Genomic DNA, 27,601 nt, shown 5'->3' on the forward strand with positions numbered 1-27,601 from the left:
ATAAATAAAAAGTAGAGCAAATCCTTATTCATTTATTTTTATTTATTTAATATATTTTGATTCAATTTGGCATTTCCTTCAGGTATCCATGATCTTTGATAAGAGCTGCGGTGTGTGTGTGTGTGTGTGTGTGTGTGTGTGTGTGTGTGTAAGGACCCACCGTTATGTTTTGCGCGCGTGAGTAATTTAGACAGCATTTTCTGCTCATCTTTTCTGGACTTCTAGATAGTCGTGTTAAATGTTCTGTTTGGTTTTAATCAGATGATGGTAACATTATGGCAAATGGCAGATTTCTATTAATGTGCTCATAAGTTCTATAGCACAACCTGGAAATGGATTTGTATATGGCCTTGTATACATGGTGCAATTTAAGCAAAAAAAAAACATTTTTAACAAGAACATTGTACAATCCTTGATATATGCTTTTTGTGGTAGACTCTACTGTGGCAGTGCTTTGTAATTGTCACCTTACTGTCACTGTATATACAGGACGACTCAGAAGTCTGGATCCAAACTCAATAACTAGTGTTAGTAGCCATCGTCAGTGGGAAAAGAGTTTGTAGAAATAGTTAAAAGGTTAAAGCTAAAAATAATCATCTTTAATGTTATCAGTTTTTTACTGTAATTAAATTTTTTTTTTGGTGCGACATTACATGATTTTGATTTCCACTGAATTGCTGGATAAATATTAGGAAATTGTGCAGAATCTACCAAGTTCATGGCAAGATTTTAAATCTACTGTCATTTCATTTTATCACAATCAATATATAGAAGAATAAGAATATAGACAAGTTTGTTTACATTAAGTTGTACAAATACACTCTGTTCGGTGAATCACAGATGAGAAATGTAAAAAGTAAGATCGGATAAAGATAAAGTTTTGTCTTGAAACGCCTCCAACGTGTTTAAGTTCACTTAGACCACTTCAGCGCTGGTATTACAGCCAAAGTGAAAATATGAACTGATCCCAGTAAAAAATATTCAGTTAGATTTTCTAGTTAAGATCTATTGGTGCAGGTGTTTGTTTCCATTGAGCAAGTAGTGCATTAGTATCTTATTTTAAAGTAGATATATAAAATATATATAAAATATGAAGTTTATTTTGTTTTACAATAGATCTTTCATGTTAAATGTGTGTATATGTGCTTCATATTATTTTGATAATGATGAAATGAGATGCCAAAAATCGTGCTTTAAAATTTAAAGCAAAAAAAGGTTCCTATATACTGTAGTTTTTGTAATGTCTTAACAGAGACAAAAGAATGAAAGACATGGCAATACATGGACATTGATTTGATTTCCTGATAGCAGGCTATCTGATAGTGTTAACCATGCGAATGTCCTGATTCGTGAATATGCCAACATACCCTTGTTAAAACGTAAAAATGTGTCGACATCGTTTATTGTTTATATCCAATTATTGCAGTATTTTATGACACTGTGACAAAATCTTGGCTGGACAGACAGACAGATAGAAACAGGGAGTTCTGACCAATGTACAGACAAAACCTTTCTTTTATTTATATAGATTTGATAGTTTTAAGTGATAAATTTTAGACCCAAGACAATTGAAAATTGGATCAACCAGACTAACCACCCCTCAACAAGTCATTTGGGGCCGGTAGTAGATCAGAATCGTTGCACTGTCAGAGGCTATCAGTTTGTTCATTTGCTGTAATTTAAACTTTAAAATACACTTTCTCACGCTTTCTCAAATACACATCTCTGGAAACAGATTTTTTTTTCTCTCATTGCTGTCTGCTCAGGAATGTGTAGAGAGATGGCCTACTGTTAAGTACATATATACAGTATATATACACACACACACATTGATGAATTAGAATCTCATCGAAAAGTTGATTTATTTCAGTAACTCGGTTCAAAAACTGAAACTCATACTGTAAACTCGTATATTGTATATGATTAAGCAAGACAATTTATTTTCTTTTTATCTGCCTGGTATATGTATCATTCTGAGCATTTGAATAACTTTTAGAGTCAAACAGGGTGACAGTTGTTGCACAGCATGAAGGTTGTATTTGGATTTTATAGCAATACACAGGTGTACATTACAGTGGTCTGTTTTGCATATATACAGTACGATACATAGTGACAGCAAAATAATACACATTGCATCAAAAATAAAAGATTATTATTTTACAAACCTGCTTCTTAAATAATCAGATAGTCCGATATAAATCTCTTTCCTTAAATTTCATAAAATTCTACGCTGGGAAAATGTTTTCAACAGAGTTTCCAAGCCAATAGAGAGTGATTGTTCATACTGGAGACTTGAGCATTCATTTCCTCTGCATGACTGGGGTTCAGTCTTCTAGCACACTCGCTCTGGGTGAGGGGTTTATCTCTGGTGTGGATGACTAGATGGGAAAATGAATCCTCTTTACTAACCGGATGGATGGATGGATAGATAGAATATGGAAGTCAAAGACTGCTTTAAAAAAAAAAAGAACACTGTAGTATTTGATATGTCAAGTTTATATCCATTAATGATACTGTAGCTTATAACGGTATAATGAGGATATATCAAGCAGAGGCTTGAGTGTGTTAAGAATGATGCTGAATAGACCTGAACAGAAGAATCAACACTGATGAGTTCACATTCCTGCATGCCACAAGATGATTAGTGGTTATACTGTACAGTCGGCGATACACGTATGTAGTGACACACTCACGCAGCGTTATGGAAGTCTCAGTAATGTCCGATGTGAGCAGCTGTGTTTATTGTGCCCTGTGCTATACTACATCACTGCCGTAACTCTATGCTGTGTGTGTGTGTGTGTGTGTGTGTGAGACGCTGTGGAGACATGAGACATGATTTACATCTCATCTTTGGTTTAAAAAAAAAACTGCTCATGTTTACCCGAGTATGATACACAAGCTTTGTTTAACACTGTGTCTCAGGTTATATCTCTTTCCATACAGAGCCATAATAGTGGAGGGAAAATTATATAAGTTATAATTAAAAATGTATTTCCTGTAGTGAGAATAATTGATTTACTCAGAGCCTGTGAAACACTCAGCTACCATGAAATATCAATATAAAATCTCAATATGATTCGCATCAGTAGTGGAGACCTGCTTATAATCTTAAACAAAATGATAAAACATCAGTCCAGTAGCATTCGCACTATTAACATATGGTTCATCTCTGAAACTAATAATCAGTGTAAGGAAAAAAAAGATCTTTTCATGCTGAGATTCTTCTGTATGTTATATTTATGAGAAAGCATTGAATTATGAGATTTCTGTATTTCAGAACTAGGCAAGGGTTAATGAAACCACAGCATTACAGTACTAAAGATGGAAACAAAAACATATATTTTAATAAGAAGTGTTAGTTAAACTATGTATTTTAAGATAAATACTGTATGATGTAACTTTCTGCATCACTACAAATGTGTTGAACAAAATGTATAAATGTTTGTCTTTTATAACTATGACTTTATAATCCATTAAGAAAACAAAATGTTGTGTGTATTGCTTAAGTTTCTATGTCCAAGGGCCCCAGGGGCCCGTATAGTCAGGGAGCCTGTAAGTTTAACAATTAAGTTTTAGAAGTTTAAGAAAATGTGATCAAAATTTGATTATAACAAGCTGTAACTTTTTTTTTATTAATATTATTATTTTCCCCTGATTTTCTCCCTAATTTAGTCGCGTCCAACTCCTCCTCGTCACTAGGGGGCTCCCACATTAAGCTACTTCGACCACGTCACTAAGTACCTGTCATCCCTCCCCTCTGAGAGAGCTCGGCCAATCAGCTCTCTCTAGACCTCCGGCTGCTACAGTAGCTAATTCTTCCAAGGTTGTATCCCAGATAGCAAAAAAAAAGCTAGTGCACTATGTAGGGTGTACAATCCCTTGTTCACCACCCGAAGTAATGCCTTCTGAGTTCAACGGTTATTAAAGCACCTGTGAAGTGGCAGAGTGATGTTATGCTCTTTATCAGCACTCATGGGATGCCTCTCGTCCAATAAAATTGCTTTGTTGGAATGTTAAAGAACTGATCCTGAATATGCAGTGCTAATACGCAACCCTAAATATTATTATTATTATTATTATTATTATTATAAAACTAGCTGTTATAGTTTTTTTTAAAGAAATAATTAAATCTTTTAATTAAACCTTATACTGACTCATATTGCGTTCTCTAGTGTGTTAATCGTGGTGCTACTGCAGGACGTACTGTTTGAAATAAGTTACGGAGTACGGAGTAAGTTTGAGTGTCACAGACTCTGTCACTTACACTTCTAAACTACTTACTTAGAGATAGCTAATAAAACAAATTAACAAGAGGATTAATGGTAATGTCAATAACAGACCACTTAGACCATGTGAGCTTATTATTTCTTTGAGATTGTAATTATGCTGTTTGGCCACCAGGGGGTTTATTGAGCTCACAATGATAGGCAAGTCTCCAGGAAGCATTTTTCTGAACTGACTTGCACAGAGAATGGGAAGCATTAAAACTACCACAAGGCTCATTCTGATTCGAAGCTGCCCACATTCAATAGAAGTTTGATGGCTTTAATAGAAACCATAATGCTGTCTCCTGATATAGGCCTGACTGAGTCTTTGTTTGTGTCTGTTTGATCTGGTGATCTCAGGAGGAGGCCTGAGGATCAGAGACACACGTGACCGGGCATCTCTATTTGCGTCTTCCATGCTGAAGATGATGATGGTGATTGCTGTGCATGTCCTCCATGGTTATCCGGCCCCACGCGCCGATCACAAAAGCCTCGATTTCGCATTCGTTTTCTCCGCGTGCAATGCGGAAGTAGCCATCTTCACCCCAGTTCTTGCCCCATGAGTTGGCAGCCAGCTGCAGAAGAAGATGTGCAGTATATCATTAACAATTTAACATTTAAACTGATGTCCCTTTTTTTGAACTGATAAGTCTTGAGTATTTATGAGTGAGTCATTTCTTACCCAGTACTTGCGTGTTCTCCCAGTGTAATCTCTTTCCTCACCCCATCTATACAAAAACAAAGCCACAAATACAGTATGGAGATTTTTTTGTTTAAAAGAAATGCGGCCATGTCACAATAGATTGGACATATAACTTGATCCTTTGTTAAAACTGTTATGTAAAGATATTACATTTGGCATGGAGAATTTATCACTGTGATGTTGGTGTGAAATTCTCTATTTAAAAAATACTATAAAGCAATAAACAGCAATTAGTGTAACAAAGTTAATAATTAGGCGGCACGATGGTGTAGTGGTTAGCACTGTCGCCCTGCACCTCCAGGGTGTGGATTCGATTCCCAGCCAGGCTCAATTCTCATCCCTGTGTGCATGGAGTTAGCATGTTCTCCCCATGCTTAGTGGGTTTCCTCTGGGTACTCCAGTTTCCTCCCACAGTCCAAAGATATGCAGATTAGGCTAATTGGCGTTCCCAAATTGCTCGTGGTGTGTAAATGAGTCTGTGAGTGTGTGTGTGTGTGTGTGCCCTGCGATGGATTGGCGCCCTGTCCATCCCCCTCCATAAACATCCCCCAGAACCAGGGTCAGGGGTAGCTCAGTGGTTAAGGCATTGGACTACAGCTCGGAAGGTTTCAGGTTCAAACCCCATAACCACCAGGTTGCCACTGTTGGGCCCTTGAGCAAGGCCCCTAACCCTAAACTGCTCAGATGTATAATGTCACTCTGGATAAGGGCGTAGGCCAAATGCCTAGATGTAAACCAGACAGCAGATTTTAATGGACCTGCTTCTTTTTTCATGCATGCAAAAAAAATCTTTAGAAGTTTTTTTCTTTTTTCTTCGATTAAATTTTTGCCTAAAAAGATGGAAAAAAAACAAAACAAATATTTTTGTACTGATTTAACTTAATAATGAAGCCATTCAATAAAGTTGCATAACACTTTTTTTTTTATAATAATAATAATAACAAAACCACACAGGGTGTTTAGACTTTTGCAAAGTACTGTATATTTGATCTGAACTCTCAGATCAAGTGTGAACCCTAGTGCCCTTGAAAGCAACAATGACGGGACTGTTCTCCCAAGAACTACGCACATCCAGAAAACAGCGCTACAAGGACGCCAACGTTCCAGACAGAGTGAGCAATTCTCACTTAATATGGAAGAATTCCCAAACTGTCAGGAAGGATGCGTGTATAAGGAAGCAGCACACGCCTGCTGTCTGCTCTCTAGGTGCATTAATATCAACATGTCTGAGAGGTACAGTATGGGAGTCAACACATCTTGTTCTCAGAGAGGAAAAGGGAGATGCTTTTCCTTAGATGTTCAAGCATTCCTTACAACGGGCTGCTGCGCGGACGTTCCCAAAGGTCAGGTCGGAATATTTTATTTCTAGCACAGATCAGTCTGTCTGTCATCTGTCTCTGTGGGGGTACTCGCATATTGACTTTTATATGAGAATAGCTCGGAACAACAAAAAAAAGATATATCTGGGAAGGAGTCAAATCTTTGGTTCAAACCAGAAATAGAACAAAAACAATCTGAACTAATAAAGAAAACAGAATAAGAAGACTTTCAAGGGAAAACTATGATGACTTACAACAGTATATTGGATAAAGTGTAAGGGTGTCTTTATCGCCCTTGTGCCAGATATACTGTAGCATGGTTCATCCCTATACTGGATCCTTATAGGTTTACACCCACTCTCTGGATTATAGAGTCAGGATCAGCGGGTCAGATTGGGTCAACACCATTTCATCACACTAGACATCAAAACAAGCTTTCTAAAAACTTTCCCAGACTTTCAGCTTAACAAAACACAGCATGGCAGGATTTACCCCATAAAAACATTCTCGCTCCACGCTCTTCTGCAAATCCAAACGACTCGAGTCCCTTTCATCAAAAGAATCGCAACGTCAGCGAATGTTACAGACAGGAGAGAAGCCCGGGTTCAGACATCCACTCATCCGCCATCAAGCTCACCACTACCGTAGATCACTGGAGTGAAATCAAACACAACCTGTTGGCCTGGCCGACAATCAGATATCTGATTACTCACACACAGTATAGCAGACAGTAGTATCACTGTGGCTACACTTAGTATTGTCCGTAAGATGGGAAATTAAAAATGAACAAGCTATTTCCTGGAGATACTCCTGGGTCATTCCTTAGTCGTGTCCTAGTGTCATGTTAAAGGAACGCCTCTCGCGTTTGTAATTAACACCAAGAACAATTCCAGGAGTTCCTCATAAGGTTAACTGAAAACGAACAAATCCTTTGGGTCTTATTGGGGAATAAATTTTGTCGCTTGATTTAAATTATTATTATTATTATTTTTTTTTATTTAAGATTCAAAGAACGTTAATAATCCCAAAGGGAAATTGCTTATACTTGGTTACAGTTGCTTACAGTCATTTACAGGAGGAAAAGAAGGAAAAAAGTAATAAATAAAAATAAATAAATTGCATTAATGAAAAAAAAATTAAGTTTAATTTATATAAATTGCTATTTGCTTGTTGCTTGTTTTTTTTTTTTTACCATATCAATACCTAAATTAACTAAAACCAAGTCATGATTTTTCTTTTTTTTTTTCAAAAACCAAAAATATAAGGGGTGTTCGAGTCAAGCCGGGACCTGCGATAAAATTTCTTGTGAATAAACACATAAAACCGACTTCTATAGCGTGCAGTACGATGACGAGACTCTTAGCCGCAGTAAAACATTTGAATGATGCAAAAGTTTTAAAAAGTGATGTACTGTTTGTTAGTAAATGGCATTCCTGGCCGAGGTGGAGTCGTTCCTGTGAACAGTGATTTAAACGCTTTATCCTTGAAAAATCACTTAACTTGTTGCCAACCTGCAGAAGAAAAGGATTTGTCTGTTGGAGCTGTACACACAATCATTCAGGAACTCCACTTGCACGTTACAAGAACTCGGTTGGGAGTTATTGTCACATCCTCCATACAGCCCTGACCTCGCTCCAAGCCATCTTTACACGTTTGGCCATTAAAGGAGTTCCTGGGAGGCCAGTGTTTCTGATATGAAATCTGAATATGAAAGTGTTCTGTTATTCTGCGCAAAAGTCCTGGTTTGACTTGAACACTCCTTGTAATTCAAACCACACACACACACACACATTAAGTTTGTGACCATATACAGTAGAAGCTGCATAAGAAGCTGTTCAAAGCTAAGAGCTACAAAAGTAAGCTTTCATAAAACAAATATGAAGTGTTTGTCTGAGCCAGTGCAGACGAGCGAAACCCTGATTAAACCCCGGCGTCTGATTTCACAAAGTCTATAATCAGGAGCCTGGTGTCTCAGGCAGTGGTTGGATGGGATGAGGGTGTGGGCGGCTCAGCCAGGGGGATTTGAGGCAGGGTGTTAAGTGAAGGTGGTGTAGATACATCATGAGGGTCGGGAAATAACTGAGGAGATAAAGTGTTGTGTCTACATTTTCGTAGTAATGCGGAACACAACGGGACGTCTGTCTCGGCTCTGTGGACTCGACTTTTGTTCTATATAAAACTAATACATGATCATCCGGGCTGCTGGACATTTTTAAACCAAAGTGAGACCTAACGGTCATCTCACCCTGGTGGAGGCCTGTTTTGACCTTATCTACAGTAGGTGTGATCACTTCCTCCTGCCTTAATAAGTATATTATTTACTCCCCTTCTTTCTGCCTTCTTCCACCACATGAAGGTAAAGGTCACTTTGTTCTCGAGTGCTGTGGGAAAGGGCAACTCTTACCCGGTGATCCTCACGGAGTGTGTGCCATGCTTGCGGTCCTGCGACGGCGCGTTTACGCCGGTGTGTCGGTAGATTCCACTCTTGTACACAAAGAAGTCCCCGTACACCTTCAGGATGGCTAAAGAAGACACACACACACACACACACATTACATAAAGCACTGCCACGTCCGGGTTCGTTCCTATAGAATAGGTTTCCATGGAGTCTCTATTTATAGCCCTGATGTCACAGATCCACCTACAGCTGACCTTTGAGACTACTGGCAAAGTTTTCAGAATTGATTTTTTTTTTTAATGATTGCAATACAGTTTCAATTACTACAACAGATAATGAAACAAATATTGATAGTAAAATTGGTGTAAGCTTCTAGAAGCATATGACCTGTAAAAATTGTTGCTTAAATAGTTTAGCTTAAGAAGCCAAAAAAACTGTACTGTAGTGTCCGTAACCATGTCAAATTTATGCTGCAATATTTTAACAGTTTTACATTTTAGAATAATACACTTTTCTCAGGTTTAAATGTTTTCATGTAGAATCTAACTTGTCTGAGTTTCATCTGAATGACAGTTAAGTACGTTGAAAGATTTGGAATCTAAAAAGTTCCGACACTACAGACATAAAAGGGCGTAAAATTGTATTTAGCAATGTGTTTCTTTTTATCTGATAAAAATATAAATGTGTATGTGTATTTACCTGGATTGTGAGATATGAAGCATTAAGTACTGTATTATAAAATATGGTGTTACAGTATATGATCCTATCTACTGTATAAAAAAATTCGGGCAAAACTGTGGCCTAAGGCCAAAATTTCCTGCTGTGTGAAACAATATAATAGAAGATTATTATTAGACTCAAGATACTGTAACTCTGCATGGTATAGGAACTCATGCAGTGCCTCTCATTACTATATAATACTCTGTATCTTTGGTATTAAATAAAGGAACTGAGGCATTTCTGGAATATTCAGCACACTTTACTGTCCATCTCCACCTTACAGTATCATCCTTACGATCTCACACCCCTACCCCATACTGTACCTTGCACCGGGCCATTCTCCATGATCTCCTTCATTATCTCATGCTCCTGTGGGTGAAAAAGAACATGGTTCAGTGTACTGATAAACTGGGGGACTAAACAATTCCAATCAGGCAGATGTAAAGAGGGGAGCAAAACATGATGGAGCATGCCAGAAAATAAATCAATAAAAAATCAACAGAGCAACATCAACAATAATGTCTGCTTACACATAGAGGGGAAACCAACCATTTATTTTAATGAACAAGCTCATTAATGATGATGTGATTATGTGAGCATATACAATATGGGATGTACAGCGATGGTCAAAAAAGTGTTGAGACAAATGTGGAAATGCAAAGTTTTTAAGACATTCTCACTCACTCACTCACTCACATGTTGTTTTAATACTTTCGACCACATTTTTATTAGCAAAATAAAAATGCTGATTTAACTTCTATTTCCATTAACATAAAAAAAAAACCCTGAACAGATTATGTTGTGTTATCAAGCATTTGTAAAGCAACTTGTTAGATAAGAGCAGGGAGTGTGTTTTCAGTATCCTGGGTGTGACTATGTTGCATGCTCCGGGAGTGTGTTTTCTTACATTGGAGGACAGTCTGTAAGGCGGGGTGGACTGGTAAATTTCGTTGTGGTAGCTGTAGACGTTGGGACAGCGGGTTGTGGCCTGTCTCTTCCCTCGGCCCACTGAGCGACTCTGCATCATACAGCGCGTCACTTCAGCAGGGGTCTGCTGGGGCGGATTATACGGATAACATTCCTCCGTTACCACCCTGAAAAAAACAGAGGATTAGAACAGAGGTGAAGCAATATGCTAGGTGCAGCAGTAATTATAGATGAAAGGTTTTCCCCTGTCCCGGATCATTTTGCAAAGGGAATTTACCCTCGTCTCCTCAAGAACCACCAGGCACCATCAATGCGTCCCCCAGCACAGCCGTCTTGGTTTCGTCTGTCACAGGAAATCAGATTCTGGGGCGACAATTGAGGGGTCTTGTGTCCCATGGACTGAATAGAGATTCGGTCTGATGCGACAGCTGTGGAGAGGAAAGGAAAAACATTATGTACAGGTCGTCCTCGACTTATGAACGCGTTACGTTTCGGGAGCATGTTCTTAAGTCTGATTTGTTCTTAAGTCTGATGAAATTAGTCTTATACGCCTTTGACACGGATATACAATGTAAGGCATATTGATCGACTTGACTAAATCTCTGTCCCTTTTTCCCACACCGCCATCATATGGCCAAAAACTGCTATTGTGCCCAAGGAAATGAATGTATCAGTGTTGTCTCTGCGCCTTTAAATCTTGAGGGGAATCCCAGACGCTATTTTGTCTCAGAGCTGTTTTCCACTGTATTGGACTTTAAACTCTGTTTTGTTGAGGATTTTCCGAAATTAGGATTATTCACCATCAAGGTAGCTGATTTTCTATGATCGTGCTCCTGGACTGATTCATTAAAACCAGTTAGGCCAACTCATTTCTCCTGCACACGATCACAAACGCATACAATATACCAGACTTTAGACATATTATACACTCACTTGCACACTGAAAATATGGTGTATTATTGTAAATATTGGTATCTGGTGCACTGCAGTGTCTATTATTTGTACAATACACGTGAGCTACTTCCGTGATTGAACCAGAGGTATTTTTGATTGAACCGTTTGTATCTGCGCAAATTCGTAACTCGAATGTTTGTAATGTGTGTAAGGTTGTGTTGCAGTACACTCCTGTACCATACAGTCCAGTGCCTTACCTGCTGTGGAGAATGCCCATGAGGCAGCACAGTTACCCTGGTCCAGTGGCTCGTGGATTTTTCCAGGCCACTTCTCAGCAGCATTGAAATAACTGGGCAGAGTGGGGTTGTTATCCATGTTCATCTAAGGGATGTATGTTAATCAGCTGTTAGCAAAGGTTGTAATAATGAAAAAACTAAATTCATTTTATAAACTTTATATATTTTTAAAGAATGAGTCTAATGATTTGTAGTAACTTATGTTGATTACTTTATGAGAAGAAAAGCTTTCCTGTTGTTTAATGACCTTCCTTTGTGGAATTGTCAAGCAGGTTATAACTGCCAGTCCGCCTGTGACTACATAACTTTAATATTAGTTGCACTGATTTTGAATATAATGAAGCTGATGTAAAAATATTCTTCAGAGTAATTACGAAGAGGAAATTATAATAAGAAATGTACAGTATGATGATACAGTAAGCATGGCCATAAGTAGCTGTGGGAGCAGCGTGGTTTTTAACTATGTAGTGCTGAACTTAAATACAGGATTTTGGAAGTACATTACAGTATATAAAAGATTTTATGGTAACCACAAACCAGGTGCTTGGTGTCACACATCTATTTTAGTTATAATGTACACACTAGAAACGTTTTTGTACAGTTTCTTATTAAGTAGTTCGTACAATAATTATTTTCCTATAATAGTAAGTTCATTTCCGTTACATTTGTGCAACAACAAAAAAAGTCAATATTTTTGTAAAGCATGCAAAAATATACAAAGGCACAAGTCAGGGTACACCCTGGATAGAGTGCCAATCCATCGGAGGGCACACACATTATGGGGCAGTTTGGAAACGCCAGTTCATTTAATTTACATGACTTTGGATTGTAGGAGGAAACCCACCAAATTACATGTACACAGACCTGATTCGGGAATCGAACCTGAACCCTGGAGGTGCAAGGCAACAGTGCTTCTCAGTTTTAAGGCTGATAAAAATTCAAAAAGCAGACAAAATAAATCAAATGTCCCTGCAAACGAGTCTTGTTTTAAACACTTGTTTAATCTACAGTTTTACTCATGTTCAAGAAATATTAAAGCAAAGATAAAAATCTCTAAGCTGTTGTGAAATGATGTTTTGTATATTAAAATAAAATCTGCTGTCAATCAAAGGGAATGTCTCAAACAGAGTCGGAGTTAATGGAAGGATGACATAAAGCGGTTCTTGCTGTCAGGGTTAGAGGGATGGCGTACTCTCTGCCCTGTCTATTACAGTGACATTGTCCAGTTGTGGACTACCCTCAGCTCATGATTGTAGAGGACGGAAGACAACACTTTCCTGAGAGATGTCTCAGAGGAAGCACGTGTTCACGCCTTCACTTTCCCTGGTGCTTCGCTGTTGTGTGATTGTGGCGAGCTGGCGAGTGGTGGATGATCGAATTGGTTAGAACCTGGGGAACGTGTTGATGAACAGTTGATAGCAATGAAACTATAATCCTGGTCATGTCCCTTTGAGAAGTGATCTTTTACTGTTGTGGTGTACTGTATGACTGAATGTGAACCTGTCACACTCTTAACTGCTTATCTCTCAGTTTTTTTAGCATTCGAAAACTTTCAATCAATCTGTTCGCTGACCCAACGTTCTCACCTGTGCCTGTAGCGTTAATCATTAACGTCTTGTTATGTAAAACTATTCCGCTGTCTCGAGTCATGTCACTGAGTAACTGAATCAAAGACACGTCGATACGAAGCGGCAGCGACGTTAGCTTTCGAAACTGCTGGACTTTGCTTCCACTACTGTGGCAATCTCACAGCCGTGCATTCCTGCATTCCTTTTGTTAATATCTTAATGAGTCACGCTGACGTTTATTAGCTATAAACCTCTGGAATGCATCAGAGTTCAAAGGTTAAAGGTGCCGGAAAATAAGTTTTGGTCCTCGTGTGTGTGTATAGTAAGAATGCTGATCCTTCCTGAGTGTGTGCAGAGAGAGAGACATGCTGCAGGTGGAGACATGTTGGACAAGACGGGTGCGAAGAGGTTTTGTAGTGTCTGGGCAGGCTATTGCGTTTTCCCTCTCATCTTGTTCCAATTCATTTCCCCTCTCGTCTGGAGCGCTCTCTCTCTCTCTCTCTCTCTCTCATGTTGGATTTACAGAGAACGCTCAGGCTGCTCTATAGCGGGAGACTGAAGGCCTCACTGAGTACGATCAAAAACAGTGGGAGACAGGATATGGAGTCGCCCAACCACCCGTACCGATAAAGCTCTCATACAGTCTCTAGCAGACGGGATAAAGTCAGTAAAGGAGACATCTTACAGAGATCTGACAAATAGAGAAACTTTGGATGTTTTTACATGAATGATTTCCACTGAACATGCTACATTACTCGAATCACTCAGGGTAAGGACTTGAGGTATTCGGGGGGTTAGACAGACATTTCAAAGGTGCCATGAATTTAAAATTAATTTGATTTGACATTATTTTTCTTTTCACTTTCCACTAGCTGATATTTTCCTCCCAGACTTGAAAGATACCGATGCTGAAATGCTATTCATGCAATTTCATAGCGCTAACTAGCGGCTAACACGTGTCAGTATTTGGAGAGACAAGAAAAGCAGAAATACCATCCTGATGATTAATGAATAAAAAATATACATATAAAATCACAAAAAACTAAGCACTTTTAGTATTTTCAGAGGAAAAAAAACAACACATTTAAACGAGTGTTCTGCAATGCAAAGTGTAATATGAATTATATCAGCTGGAAAATTGTATTTTGTAAAAATAACAGTTAGCTACTGTGGATGCAACCATTCCTACAGGTTTATCTTGAAAGTTGTAATATGTTTCAGTTTTGGTTTTCTTTTTTACTGATCCTGTTAATTGTGCTGGATGCGGAGCGTTTCCTTTCTCCTTTTCTGTGTTTAAATAAGTCGCTTATCTGTGTCGCTTCAGTGACATCACATAAAATATTGATGCTCACTTTCTAGAATATGGAAATAAAATTAATTTAATTCTAATAATAATAATAATAATAATAATAATACATTATATCATATCCACTATTAAATCCGTTTTATTATATAGTGTTATACACACTGAATAACTTGTGGAAATATACACACACACACGCACATATATACATTACAAGGGGGTTTAAGTCAAACATAACACAGTTATGACAATAAAAACTCCCTTTATTTTTCTATATAAACCCTGTGCTACACTAAAGCACTCATCCCTGCATTTCACTAGTGCTTGGATACCATCAGGATAGAAAGATTGGCCATGGCAATAACTTACTGTCTACACCACTCACCTGTATCTCATTCATGCTCATGATGGAATGGGAGGGCCACTGAGTGCCCAGACGGTACCGCAAACCCTCATCCAGGCTCATACCCCAAAATTGACTGTAATTAGCAGCCGTCCAGCTGAAACAGACAAGACACAACCCATCTGTTAAGCAGGAAAGGACAGTTTTTGGGTTAGTAAAGGCACGGCACTTACCCATAGTTTCCCCTGTTCACGGTGTCGATCATGGACTTTTCTATCAGACAGACATACTGCTCACAGGCCCACTGGCCATTTTCACTGCAGGTACTAAAAAGAGAGACATCGGGACATGGTTAGTGTATAATCTCTGTCATTGCTTTGCAAATTTAGATGACCTGTAGATACACACAAAGATAAAGGCTCATAGAAATAGAAACAGGAGAAAAAGTCAATACTGTATTTGGACAACCACCATTGTCCAACCCCATCTCCTCCTCTCTTTAAGGCAGCTAGGATTGAAATGGTCAACCTTTTATGGCTGTAGTGCTCAAATAAAGCCTATTTTTAGACAGTCTGTGTGTGTGTGTGTATGAGAGAGAGAGAGAGCGATGAGAAAGATGGGGGCAACACAATTAAGTGTGGTACTTGTGAATGTAACGAGAAATACTTCACATCATCCAGAGGCGTACAGTAATAAGTCACCAGGGAATTTCTCCTTCAACTAAAACGTATTCTGATAAAATCGAATAATTACGAACCCTGAAAATAAATCTCAATAAATGTTGCTCGAACATGTACAGTTACTGACATGGGACTGGAGAAATATTTGCTCAGTTAAAAGTTATTCCCCTGTCAAGGCCTGTACGCAATCAAGAACTGACCCCTTCCAGGAATTTTGGCTAAATTTGATTTAGGGGAAGCACACAGTTTCCTGCCCCCTTTATTTGTTGGTGGGTGCCAATGTCTGCCCAAAACATTTACACAGGAACATGCAAAGGCAGCTGGTCTTTAGAATGTGAGGCGTCAGCTGGCCTTAAGTCAATAAAAAAAAAAAACAGGTTTGACATTCCTCATCAGGTCAAGACAAAAAAAAAAAAAATAATACAATGTTTAGTGTCTTGACCCATGTGCGGAGCCCAGGGTAATTGTTTGTTGTATAACAGAATGGGTAAAAAGTAACTAGCCATTAAAAACGTCCATATTTCTAATATAAATTTATTGAAACCAATGGAATTTATTGTCCAAAGGGACGACTGTTTTTGGACATGGATTAAACTTATGAATGCATGGGGAATTATAAGTTGATGAAAGGAGTATTGATAAAGGGTCCAACCAGGGACTGTACTGTAGGTGCCAATAGTAACCACTGGAAGCCAATCAGGACCATTGTGTTTATTCCCATTTGTAGGGTCTCCAGTCAATATTCACACACTACGGGCAATTTAAGAACGTCAGTTAGCGTACTCTGCATGTTTTTGGACTGTGGGAGGAAACTGGTGAACCCAAAAAACCCACCAAGTACAGGGAAAACATGCAATCTGTTAAACATGCACACAGACTTAATATGGGAATCAAACCCATGACCTGTAAGTGCAAGGCGACAGTGCAAACCACTACACCACTGTGCCACCACATGTACTTTAGGAAAATTAAAGCAAATCTTTGATAGTGGTGTCAATCAAGTTCCTCAAACAGTCAAGGATGGGATGCACAGTCTTCTGAAGGATGTCGATTGGGATATTCCTAAAAACCTCCTGAATCTGTGCCTCAAACTCCTCCAGTGTGCGAGGCTTTGTCCTGTACACCTGCTCCTCTGCGTAGCACACATGGAGTGAGACCTGGACTTTTTGGAGGTCATTCCTGAGGTCCGCGTTGTCTCAGCCAAAATCCTGGAACATGCTGGTCTAACCATGCGGCATTTTCCAATGGCAAAACATATAAAAACATGTCCACATACAGTACAGACCTGATTACAGTGTATATAGTACACAGAGCTTGGCGTGATCTTGTAATTCGAGTGTGTGGGAATGAGCGAGAGGAGCTTTAATCATGATACAGGGAACCCACCAAACATGGAGGGACCATGCAAACGCCATGTACATGCTAACCACTAAGCCACCGTACCGTGTCACCCCACATGTAGCATGTGGGATTTATTTTACATAAAGTTCATTCATATAAACATGCTTGTTTATTGTTTGATTGTACAGTACATGATGGACTTGCACTTCATTTCCACTTTTGTCTTTTTTAACCAACTGATAATTTCCATCCACCAGCCGCTGGACTCAAACACCTGCAGTCAAGTTCCTCCAGGATGTGACATACAGTATAAATACTTAAACCAGCCGATAGGACGCATTCATTTAACTGTTAATCATTTTGTATGACAAATTACATCAAAACAGCATAATGGGTGTTTTAGAAATCATGGACTGTATGACAAACAAGACTCTAATGAGAAGGAGAGAGGGACGTAGACCGAGAGGGACGGTGTTGAGTGTGTGTATGAGATAAGAACAGAGGAGGAGAGATTCGGGCCAGCTGGAGGAGCGAGCGGAGGAGAGCCAGCAGAATAAGAACAGCCGGACGTCCTGCTCTCCACCCTGAGCTTCAGCCTGTGTACGGGACTTTAGGCCAGAGAGGGGGGTGGGTGAGGGGTGTGTGTGTGTGTGTGCGTGCATGAACAATGCAGGGGAGAGTTTAGATCAGGTTGGTTTTAACTATGACTTGATATTGTTAAGCTTGTAAGTACTGTTAGATTATTTTTATTGAGCCAAAAGGTGAATTATGAATTGTGCCCTACTATGGGACTCAACCCTGGAAAAGTTGGTTAGCTGACGTTATTCTATGAGATTTATGAGATATAGAGAACGGTCCAGGCCTACAGAGTGGAAGGTCCCAGGAGCAAGGCCATTAACCCTTTTGGTTACAGAGTATCGGTCAAAATTTAAAACTACTTTCACCCTGATTATTACCCATTAGAAATTAATGATTTTCTTATAATATTTTGTCTTGTTGGACTTTATGATTGATAATAAATAGATAACAGCTTGACTTATAATATGTAGTTCAATTTCCTTTTATATGACCACACCACAGGCTTAAGCACAACTTTTAGTTTTACGTTATTTATTTATTTATTTATTTATTAATTTTTTAAAGTTTGTGTTATGACATAAGAGCTGTGTTACCCAGCAGGGTTCTATGAAGTTTATATAAGGTGAATTTCTGTAGGGAAATCTTTTATAATCAATTAGTAAGTTGTGTGTGTTATGGGTAGGTGTAAGGTTATGTGTGTTAATGGTTGTTGGCTGGTACTGTATGTGTGTATACAGTTTACACACACACACACACACACACACACACACACACACACACACACACACACACACAAAAGTGTTATGTGATAGACCGACACAAAGTGGTACTAAGTGGAAGGAAAATGATTTTCTTCCAAATAAAAATCTGAAAAGTTTTAAACATCTCCACAGCTTTATCCCTGACCTGTCTGGTGTGTTCCTTGGACTTCATGGACCTGAAGCTGTTTTTTTTACTAACATTCTTTAACAAACCTCAGAGAGCTTCACAGAACAGCTGTGTTTATACTGAGATTAGATTACACACAGGTAAACTCTATTTACTAATTAGGTGACCTCTAAAGGAAAATTAGTTCCACTGGATTTCAGTTAGGGGTACCAGAGTAAAGGGGTGCATGCCAAATATACAGTACACTTCTCATATATTTATTTGTAAAGAATTTTGGCGACCATTTACAATATAGGGTGCCAAAAGTTTTGTATAATTTTCATTCCACTTCACAATTATATGCCACTTTTTTGTTGGTCTATTACATAAAATCCTGATAAAATACCTTTACGTTTGTGGTTTTAGCGAGACAAAACATGGAAAAGTTCAAGGGGTATAAATACTTTTGCAAGCACTATACTGTACTTTGTTCCCCTTTCTTAACCGGTTGGATATCTGGATAAAAAATTGTCTTCAGTTTCAACATTTTTTACTATTTTCTCATATTTAACTATAATAATTCCAATTTGTCACTCGTTTGAGAAAGTTGATCGTTAAGTAAAGAAATTCTTGTTAAATGATATTTTCCTTACTGATTTGTGCTAGCAACACATTTCAACTATAAATCCTTATGAATCATACAAAAAACCCATCTATTTAATATAGGGTGCCAAAACTTTTGACTCATAGTGTACTTAATCTTGTCCCCCCCCCCCCCCCCCACTTGGGATTTAATAGTATTTTGGATGTGCATTTTCTAGATATTTTGATACCACTCACTCTTCTGTCTCTGGACCCCCTGCCAGATGTGCCGGGATCTCCAGCATCTGAAGCGTAGTAATGAAAAGCTCTATCTGACATGACAGACGTGCACGGACACTCAGATTCCAGACAGATGCTGAAATCAGCCACAAGCGCACACTTGTTCAAGGAAACATGATTCATAGCACTGAGGAGCCAGAGAGACTTCTTAGCACATAAGTAAGGAATTCCTACAGCTCATTGTTTGCCCAGTAACCCTTTCTCTTATGCTTTAGCACACCTTAGATCCTACAGTACACCCATACAAAACATCAGCAGGCCGATAAACAGATACGTCCCTATTCACAATACACAAATTCAAAATACAGGACTGAATTAAAAGCCTAGATCTCTACCGTAAATACTCCCGTTATGAGAATGCTACTCTTTCACCTCTACATAACACCTTTTCGACCACGTGGGGTCACTTTACCATGAGAATAAAGAGACTGTTGTAAAAGAACAAAGAGGTGCAGTCATGGAAATATTATGTAATCGTCTTCAAAAGATTGTTTACAGGGCCCATTTGTAGTCCAGTAAAGGAAGGACTGACATTAAAGACGAATACTATAAATAAATCTGTTCTCATTAGCAAAGGCATGTTAGAGATAAAAGCTGAAAAGTAAACACGCTGTACAGTGCAGGAACATGTCGTGCAGCTCCTGTTAATGGAATATGGGCTCTGCTTTTTAAAGAAAGAAATCACAGTAGGATAGACAAGGAGAAGACGAAGAAGAAGGAATGTACGTCTCACTAAGGTTGTGGTCTGGGAATAAATCCTACCAAAAATACCCAGCAATGGACAGAACAATGTGCACGGCTTCACGGCTCCTGATATTAGAGCTCGGGCCATGCACTAGAGTATGTTACCTGGGGAACAAAAAAAGAAGGTGTGTGTGTGTGTACGTGTGTAGTTTAGTCTTACCATAAATTGCAGTTCTCTTTGTAGGTCGCACCCGAGTGGAACCAGTGGCCATCTCTTTTACAAGACCCTGTAACACATACAGTACATTTACTGTACCGCAAATCACTATCATATTTTTCGGCAAACAAGAACGGAAGGCAAACAGCTTTAAGCTTTCTGTAGAAATGCCTCTGACATTCCTGGAGAGCAGAAGATGTTATGAGCGACACGATATGAGTCTCCTGGTTTGCTTTAAAGGTTAAAACAGACTTGGCACTGAAATGTTGGCACTGGCTTTGCTCTAGTTTCCCGCAGCGTCAGCTCCCTTCATGGCATTATGCGCTAAATGAGAGCTACAGTACATTTCTTGCCTCGGTGCAAGTAAACAGTCCTCTTGACTTGCTGTAATGAAGTCTCTGAAGCACTCTGTAGCACATACATTGATAGCCATGACATTACAACACAAAGTATTATGACCAGTATTGTGTAGGTTCCCCATGTGCCACCCTGACAGCTGTGGGCATCCCATGGTTTAGCGGCCTTGAGCTCTGCCTGCTGAGCATCGTACATGATAGGCTGTGGTGTACTGGGTGATATCTTTCTATCATGGCCAGTATTGACTTTTTACAAAAAATTTTTTTTTTAACAAAAATCCTTTTAGTAGGATTGGATCAGGCCGGCTGATCCTTGGTTCTTGTGGGCAAGGGTGAGCCTTGGGTGCCCATGATCATGTCACCAGTCTACTGGTATATATAGTGGTAACTCGGCATATAACCACCCGCGTCACAAACTTCCGCCCTAAAGATTTTGCAAGAAATTTGCCTTGGAATACGAAGCATTTCTGACATACGAGCAAACAAACCGTTCAAAACTTGTTTGTGTCAGTAGAAAGCCAAGCAAACCAAGGTTACAATTTTTTTTTGTGTGTTTTTTTTTATTTTTTTAGATTTAGTAAATACATAGCACCATTAGTTTAAAAAATGTTAGCAAGGACGATGGCAAGAAGAAAACAAAGCCGCTTTTAGTTCGTTTTTTAAAGCAGACGAATCCAAGAGGAACCATATTAGGGTTAAGTGAGGGTTACTGTCTATTTATTTCATATTTTATTTTATTAACATGTCTTTTATAAATGTTTTGATTGTTTTTATATGCCAAAATATGATTATAGTGTTGGAAATTGGTAATATCAGTAATATTTTTGGGTGTCTGGAACGAATTATCAAAATTTAGATCTCCAAAGGGGAAAATGCGCTGAAATTTCGCCATAAGAACTCGCCTCCCGAACGGATTAAAACCATATGTAAAGGTGCTGCTGTATTAGGGATATTGATGCTCAAACTTGTTAACGTGTTAATGTTATATAGTGTTAATACAGTATTATAGCTGACCGGTATCCAATAACAACATTAAAGGTGCATTCAGTGATTTTTAGATCATGACATTATGTGTTTAATATTTTAATTTAAAAATTCTTATTGAAATGTTGGTTTTCCTTGTGTTTCAGGCACCCAAATGGAATTAAAAAACCATACAGACAGGCCATCTTTACTCACTGGCCCTCTTGCACCTTTGTAATTGTGAGTGTATTTTGGAGACTTGGCTTGGCAGGGAATGCTAAAAGATTGGTCTCTACAGTATATCTTACAAAGTTTTAGTTTCAAAACAGCAAGTTTCATTTGTTATCTGTCACAAAACAACTTTACAGAATTCTGGAAATAGATTTAGATTGATCTCTGTTGCTTTACCCATCACTGCCCACACACTGTTAAAACATATGACATCATATCGTCAAATCCGAAAACAAATAAAGGTAGATTGGGGATAAATAAATGTCTCTACCAAAACAATTTGGTGGTTTTTACTGTACATTATTAAAGTTCTTGCCTTTATATAATATTAGATTTATGTACAGTATTGTCAGAAGGTATACATGTATAGCAAGAACATGATGTAACGGTGACTGGATTGTGTTCAGGGATCATTAGGACAGATCAGATTGTGTGTCTGCTACTGTAGTCGTTAATCTTAATGTAGCTGAGTCACACTCCTTAGAAGACATGTTCAGTCTGTGTGTGTTTGTGTCGGGTGCATGAGTAATCAGGGAAACCAGAGGTCGTGTAGTATCACGCATGTGGATGTGACCGTCCCGCCTTCGACAAACACACGTCTAACATTCCTCACTGCTCAGATCTCATTTGGCCGTTTCCTGCTGCTTGTCCGCCTCTCAAATCACTCCCTCTGCATTACAGGCATTCCTTTCTGACCCCCATACACCGCTCCCTTGTGTGTGTCCCGCACTGTTAATAAGAAGGCCAGTGTTCTCCTGATTCTCAGGTGACACCCAGTGAGTTTTTACACCTCGCACCCAGAACTTCAACGACAAAAATGGGTCATGTGGGAAAGCACTAACAGGTTAAATTATATATATAAATAATATATATATATATATATATGAAGATATTAACTTGCGTAGTGTTTTTTTTTTTTTTTTTAAAGAAAGTGACTAAGGTACAGAGCCTTTAAATGAACACTTCTATAGGGATATATATTTTTTAAACACGTGTTCCTTTAGGGACTCTGAGGACTACTAAGGTACTGGTTGGCATCACACTGTAGCTGATGCCAATGTCATATGAGCATAGCGAGCATTTGGGCCCGCCCCTGATTGGTGTGTCAATTGTGTCTCACTGATATTACAATTTCAAATATATATATACTGTATACTCAAAGAAAAGGCATGCATCCTTCATGACAACCTACAGTATGTGCATGCTTCTGATAACTAAAGTTATCCTCAAGATTTGAAAAAGTGCATTTTGCCTTTCCCAGTCATCTTCATATATATATATATATATATATATATATATATATATATATATATAATTTTTTTTTTTTTTTTTATTACTGGGTGAACCCACGTACATCTTATGCTTGAAAGTTTTTTTTTTTGCTTGTTTTTTACAACGACAAATGTGAGTTTTTTCTGATCCAACAAAAGTGCACTCATCCGTGATGTACAGCATATTCACCCCTATGAAATATTAAAAGGAATAAGTAATATTCCACAGTCACATGTTCAACATAAGCTGCATCATTTACATGGACTAACGAGGTAACTAATTATAAATTGTCCTCATTCCACTTACATCGAGGCTAGTTCACCACGTTTTTGATAAAAAAACAAAACAAAAAAAACAACAACAACATGCAGATATGGTTAACTGGCGTTTTCTAAAATTGTCTGTAGTGTGCGAATGTGCGTGTGAATGTTGCCTCCGGTCCTACCACGGTCGTAAAATTTAATAAATACAATGATGATCACCACTGGCCTCCACGGTCCATAGTTGGACTACAGAGGTTCCTAGTTGCATGTTTTCTTAGATTTAATAATGTTTATCATTTTTTTTAAGAGTTACAAGGGTTCAATAGCACTGCAAACATATAATCACCCATTGAAGAATGTGTCTCTACTAGGGTGCCATTACTGCTTCACTGACCTTTAATTGGAGCTGGGATTCCCAAGCAATGGTTCCAGAAATCCGGGCAACAATCGCTCACTGTGCGGTTGCAAAACTGGTCACAGTAGCAGATGGTATCCAGGTACGCCACGGTGCACCCATCATTCCTGCCATGACAGCACTTCAATCTCTCTTGACTTTTTTGACAATATGAGCCGGATGCGTCCCGGATACCCCGTGTGTGCAGCGGGCTGGCCAGCTCTCTTCTACTGCGAGACAGAATTCTCTCCATCATGCTGCTGTCCACCATCAGGAGAAGAACCGCACTAACCACCACAACCAGCCTCATCATTTTCATTTTTTCACCTATAAAGGATATTTATACATCAGTCTTATTAGATAAAAAAATAAGAATCATCATCCTTCCTCTTACTGCACCAGTAAACAAGTTTTTTTAATACATTTTATTTTGATAAACAAGCAAGGTCTTGATATACGAGTATTATGCATGCGCTTTGTCTGCTGAGCATCACGTGATCACAACTGAGCCAATAGTTCTTCTCTTTTGCTCATACCGTGGGATTGTGGGTAATCGCCTTCCATGCTCGGGCTCAGTGCGTGTGCGTCACTCGTATAGTCAACATCCATGTGCATGTGTACTGTTACCTATAACATTGTGACCACGTGTGTGTGTGTGTGTGTGTGTTCGTGTAAAGCATTTTTTTGTTTGTGTCCCTGTGTAGGGACTGTTCTTTAGTAACTGTCCTGCAGCAACAGCTGAGCCAGGTTGATTACACTGTAAATTAGCTGTTATGAAAAAGAAATTGTTTCAGCAAAGATGGAAATTCATCACTAGTCTAAATAGCAGTTAAGCGTTGGGGCGTATTGCCGCTGTCAACATAATGCAGTCGTTTTTTTTAGTGCAGCAGAAACAGCTATTTCCTTTTGTTAAACTCTGTCAAACACAGAACTTTGTGGATTATCAGAACCAGAATCAGAACAGTTCTCAGCACTATGAAAGTTATAAATATATACAGGTGCTGCTTACTCTCCTGCGTGCTCTTTCTATAGAAGCAGTAAAATCATCTCGGGTTTCACGTTTAATATGTGTTCAATTGATGGCTTTTATGGCCCCTCCGGGCCTCTCTGGATGGAGCATTGTGCCGTCACCGCTCAAGCTTTGGTTGTTTGTAGCCCAACCTGTTGGCCCTCATGTTCTCTCGCAGCCCTGCGACTGGGAACAATAGCTTAAGACCACACATGACTGCTTTTGAAGTGCTTGCTCTGGAGTCAGGTTGCAAGCACAGAGTCCTGACAAAGACACACTGAGGTACAAACCAAGTAAATAGCATAAATAATTAAATCTAAGTCTAATCGAATAAACAGTACGCACAGTTTCTGCACTGAGAGGAGCTCTGGAATTAAGCCATCGCTTTACAGTTTTCTGCATGACTGTGCCTTTAGTCAGCCAACACACAGTTTTTCTCATATACACTCATACACACAGCAGGATCATAGTGGTTTTCTGACCAAAGCTCCTTTCATTGACTTTCATGAAGCAGCGAGGCATAAAAAACCTCCAGAGGGACTAAGAGAGGATAAAGTCGGTTTGTCAATTCACTGCCGTCAGCAGTAGAGCGGCAGAACAGGGTGGCATTTTGACCCCGCTGATAAAACCTAGTGTAGGAGTGACTAACCGAGGTCTGACCTCTAATCAGAGACAATACACGGGCTACTGGACGTGTCAACAAGCAGAAAGACAAGCTATTCACCAGAGCTCGGTGACATGATATTAATACTGTGATGAACTCAGTAATTATTTTATATAATACCATATTTTATAAAAATAATCTATACCATATTAATGTGGGGTATTTTAGACCTTAGGTTTGGCATTTTTTTTGGCAGTAACCTAAGGGGTTGAGTTGCCAGCTCGACACCCGATGTCATTCACACACACACATTCACACAATTTGGGAATGCCAAGTAGCCAAACCTGCATGTCTTTGGATTATGGGAGGAAACTGGAGTACCTGGAGGAAACCCACCAAGCACATGGGGGAACATTAACACAGATCCTGAGGTGGGAATCGAACCCCAACCCTGGAGGTGCAATGTGAGAGTGCTAACCACTAAGCCACCATGAGTGCCACCATACACCATATTACTTGGCACTAAACTTCGATGTGCATCAAAAACAGCAGTTAGATAAAATTATTCATTTTAATTATTTGGAAATTTGCAATAATAAAAAAAAATACTGCAGAACCTTATAGCATTCTTTAGTTTGTGTGTGTTTTCTTTGTAATTCTGTAAAAAAAAAGGTCAAAAAGGAATCAGAAAGGAATCTTTTTTTTTTTTAACTAAATATGCACATCCATCTCATCTACAGTAGGAACCTCAGTAGTTCAATTAGGGAGGGCTGTGGGGGCCAATGGTGACCATTGTATTTATTCCCATCTTCCCCTCCTTGGTAGGACCTCCGGTCAACATTCACGCATTAGCGGCAATTTGTAGACACCAATTAGCCTAATCTGCATGTTTTTGGACTGTGGGAGGAAAGCCACCAAGCATGGGCAGAACATGCAAACTCCATGCACACAGACCCTGAGGTGGGAATCGAACCCACACCATGGCGACACTAACTGCTAACCACTAAGCCACCGTGCCACTATATATGCACATAAAACTATAAAAGTGACATAAAACTGTCAAAGTGTACAAAGCAGTCTACAACCGTGCTTCTTTTTCAAAGCTTCCATAAAGTGCCTGAAAGCACTCAAGGATCACAGAGCAGCTGCTCCAAGCCCAAACTGAGCTACTGAACCATAAGCAAATCCTCTTTACATCGGAGAAGATGGACAGATGGGCTACAAGATGCTGCTGCCGATGAGATGAGGGTCTGCTCATCAACTCATCACCCCAAGTTCTGATCACCTCTGATTAAATTCCTATGAACTCTTCTCATTAAAATCGTATTAGTGATAATGTTACAAGAATCAGAGCATAGAAAAACATAAATGTCTAATACTGGATGCATTTGAAGATTACATAATCATGCGAAGTAGCCTAAGGGATTAGAGATTTAAGGAGAAGGGTCGACTTTCCAGGGTCTCTCGGTGATTCTAGAGTGTTCCGTGCATGTAAACAATGACGCCACAGCGAGCAGAAATCCCTGGCTTATTGGTTCTTATAATACCAAGTAAATTAAACGAGCCTTCTCTGGGATGCAGGCAGTATTTAATAATAATAATGAATAATAATAATAATAGTAATAATAATAATACTAGGCATGTCAAGGGGTTTATACAGGTTTAACTCAACTGAGTGCCCTTTTGTAATCCTGATTAATTAATTTATTTAATTGTTCTTCTTGCCATTTTTCATGTTTATACACAAAACATTTGAGCTTTTGAGAAATTGTAAATATTTGTATTACAGTATAAATAAACTAATAAAAAGTTCGTAAAGATGTAATGATATGTTTAAAAAATAATGCAATACTTTTATTTATACTTGCATATATATTAAATTATAACAAGACAATACACTTTGCTTTTTTATAACATGAAAGTGAAATATAGATTTTTTTTTCTTTTGTGTGTGTGTGTGTGTGTGTGTGTGTGTGATTTTACCACTGAATAAGAAACATCCCACTAAGACGAGTTTGCTTCTATAATGATGTGCTGACATTAAATTGCATAAGGAGCAATACTGGAAGAACAGCTGATCAAGGCGTGTTATTAAAGAGCGGCCACGCCCTCAGGTGAGTCGAGGGTCTGGGGTAAAGACACTCTGCATGTGTTTGATTTCAGAACAAGCCAAGTGTCTTTACACACTTATCCTTATTCAACACTGAGCTTGTTAAACCGCCTACACTTGGTCTGAGAGGGTTAGATAGTCATTATGAGTATCTGCACACCTGTCTGCGGTCTGGAGAAGAGGAACAACACACACACACACACACACACACACACACACATGAAAGAATCAAGAAGAAAGGCTGCTCCTACCTTGTCACTGTATGAAATAAATCCTCTTTGGAGGTTTTATTCCGGATGGCGAACAGACAGAACAGGATAAAGTTCAGACAGACGAGTGTTTGTAGTCTTGCAGATCTTTTCTTCTCTCTCTCTCTCTCTCTCTCTCTGAAACTCAGTGCTGGTCTTATATTG

At 38.9% G+C, this 27,601-nt stretch overlaps 1 protein-coding gene across 1 annotated transcript; it reads right to left on the reverse strand.

The window, feature by feature from the left end:
- Positions 1 to 1,497: 1,497 nt before the first annotated feature.
- On the reverse strand, positions 1,498 to 27,601 carry tinagl1 (tubulointerstitial nephritis antigen-like 1). Its single transcript, XM_053492350.1, has 12 exons — positions 27,440 to 27,601; positions 23,466 to 23,792; positions 19,990 to 20,056; positions 14,970 to 15,062; positions 14,779 to 14,893; positions 11,484 to 11,607; positions 10,610 to 10,760; positions 10,313 to 10,499; positions 9,729 to 9,774; positions 8,692 to 8,809; positions 4,948 to 4,993; positions 1,498 to 4,840 (listed from the first exon to the last, which is right to left on the reverse strand). The coding sequence occupies exons 2-12, from the start codon at positions 23,782 to 23,784 to the stop codon at positions 4,667 to 4,669; spliced, it is 1,440 nt and encodes a 479-aa protein (XP_053348325.1). The 5' UTR covers positions 23,785 to 23,792; positions 27,440 to 27,601; the 3' UTR covers positions 1,498 to 4,666.

This window comes from Clarias gariepinus, chromosome 3 (genome assembly GCF_024256425.1).
Source record: "Clarias gariepinus isolate MV-2021 ecotype Netherlands chromosome 3, CGAR_prim_01v2, whole genome shotgun sequence".
Lineage (NCBI taxonomy): Eukaryota > Metazoa > Chordata > Actinopteri > Siluriformes > Clariidae > Clarias > Clarias gariepinus.

Coding starts and splice junctions, on each gene's coding strand:
- tinagl1 (XM_053492350.1), bottom strand. CDS start 23,784: ATGAAAATGATGAGGCTGGTTGTGGTGGTTAGTGCGGTTCTTCTCCTG. Junction 10,761..11,483: donor ATGGGCATTCTCCACAGCAG/GTAAGGCACTGG, acceptor TCCTCTCCACAG/CTGTCGCATCAGACCGAATC. Junction 10,500..10,609: donor TGGTTCTTGAGGAGACGAGG/GTAAATTCCCTT, acceptor TGTTTTTTTCAG/GGTGGTAACGGAGGAATGTT.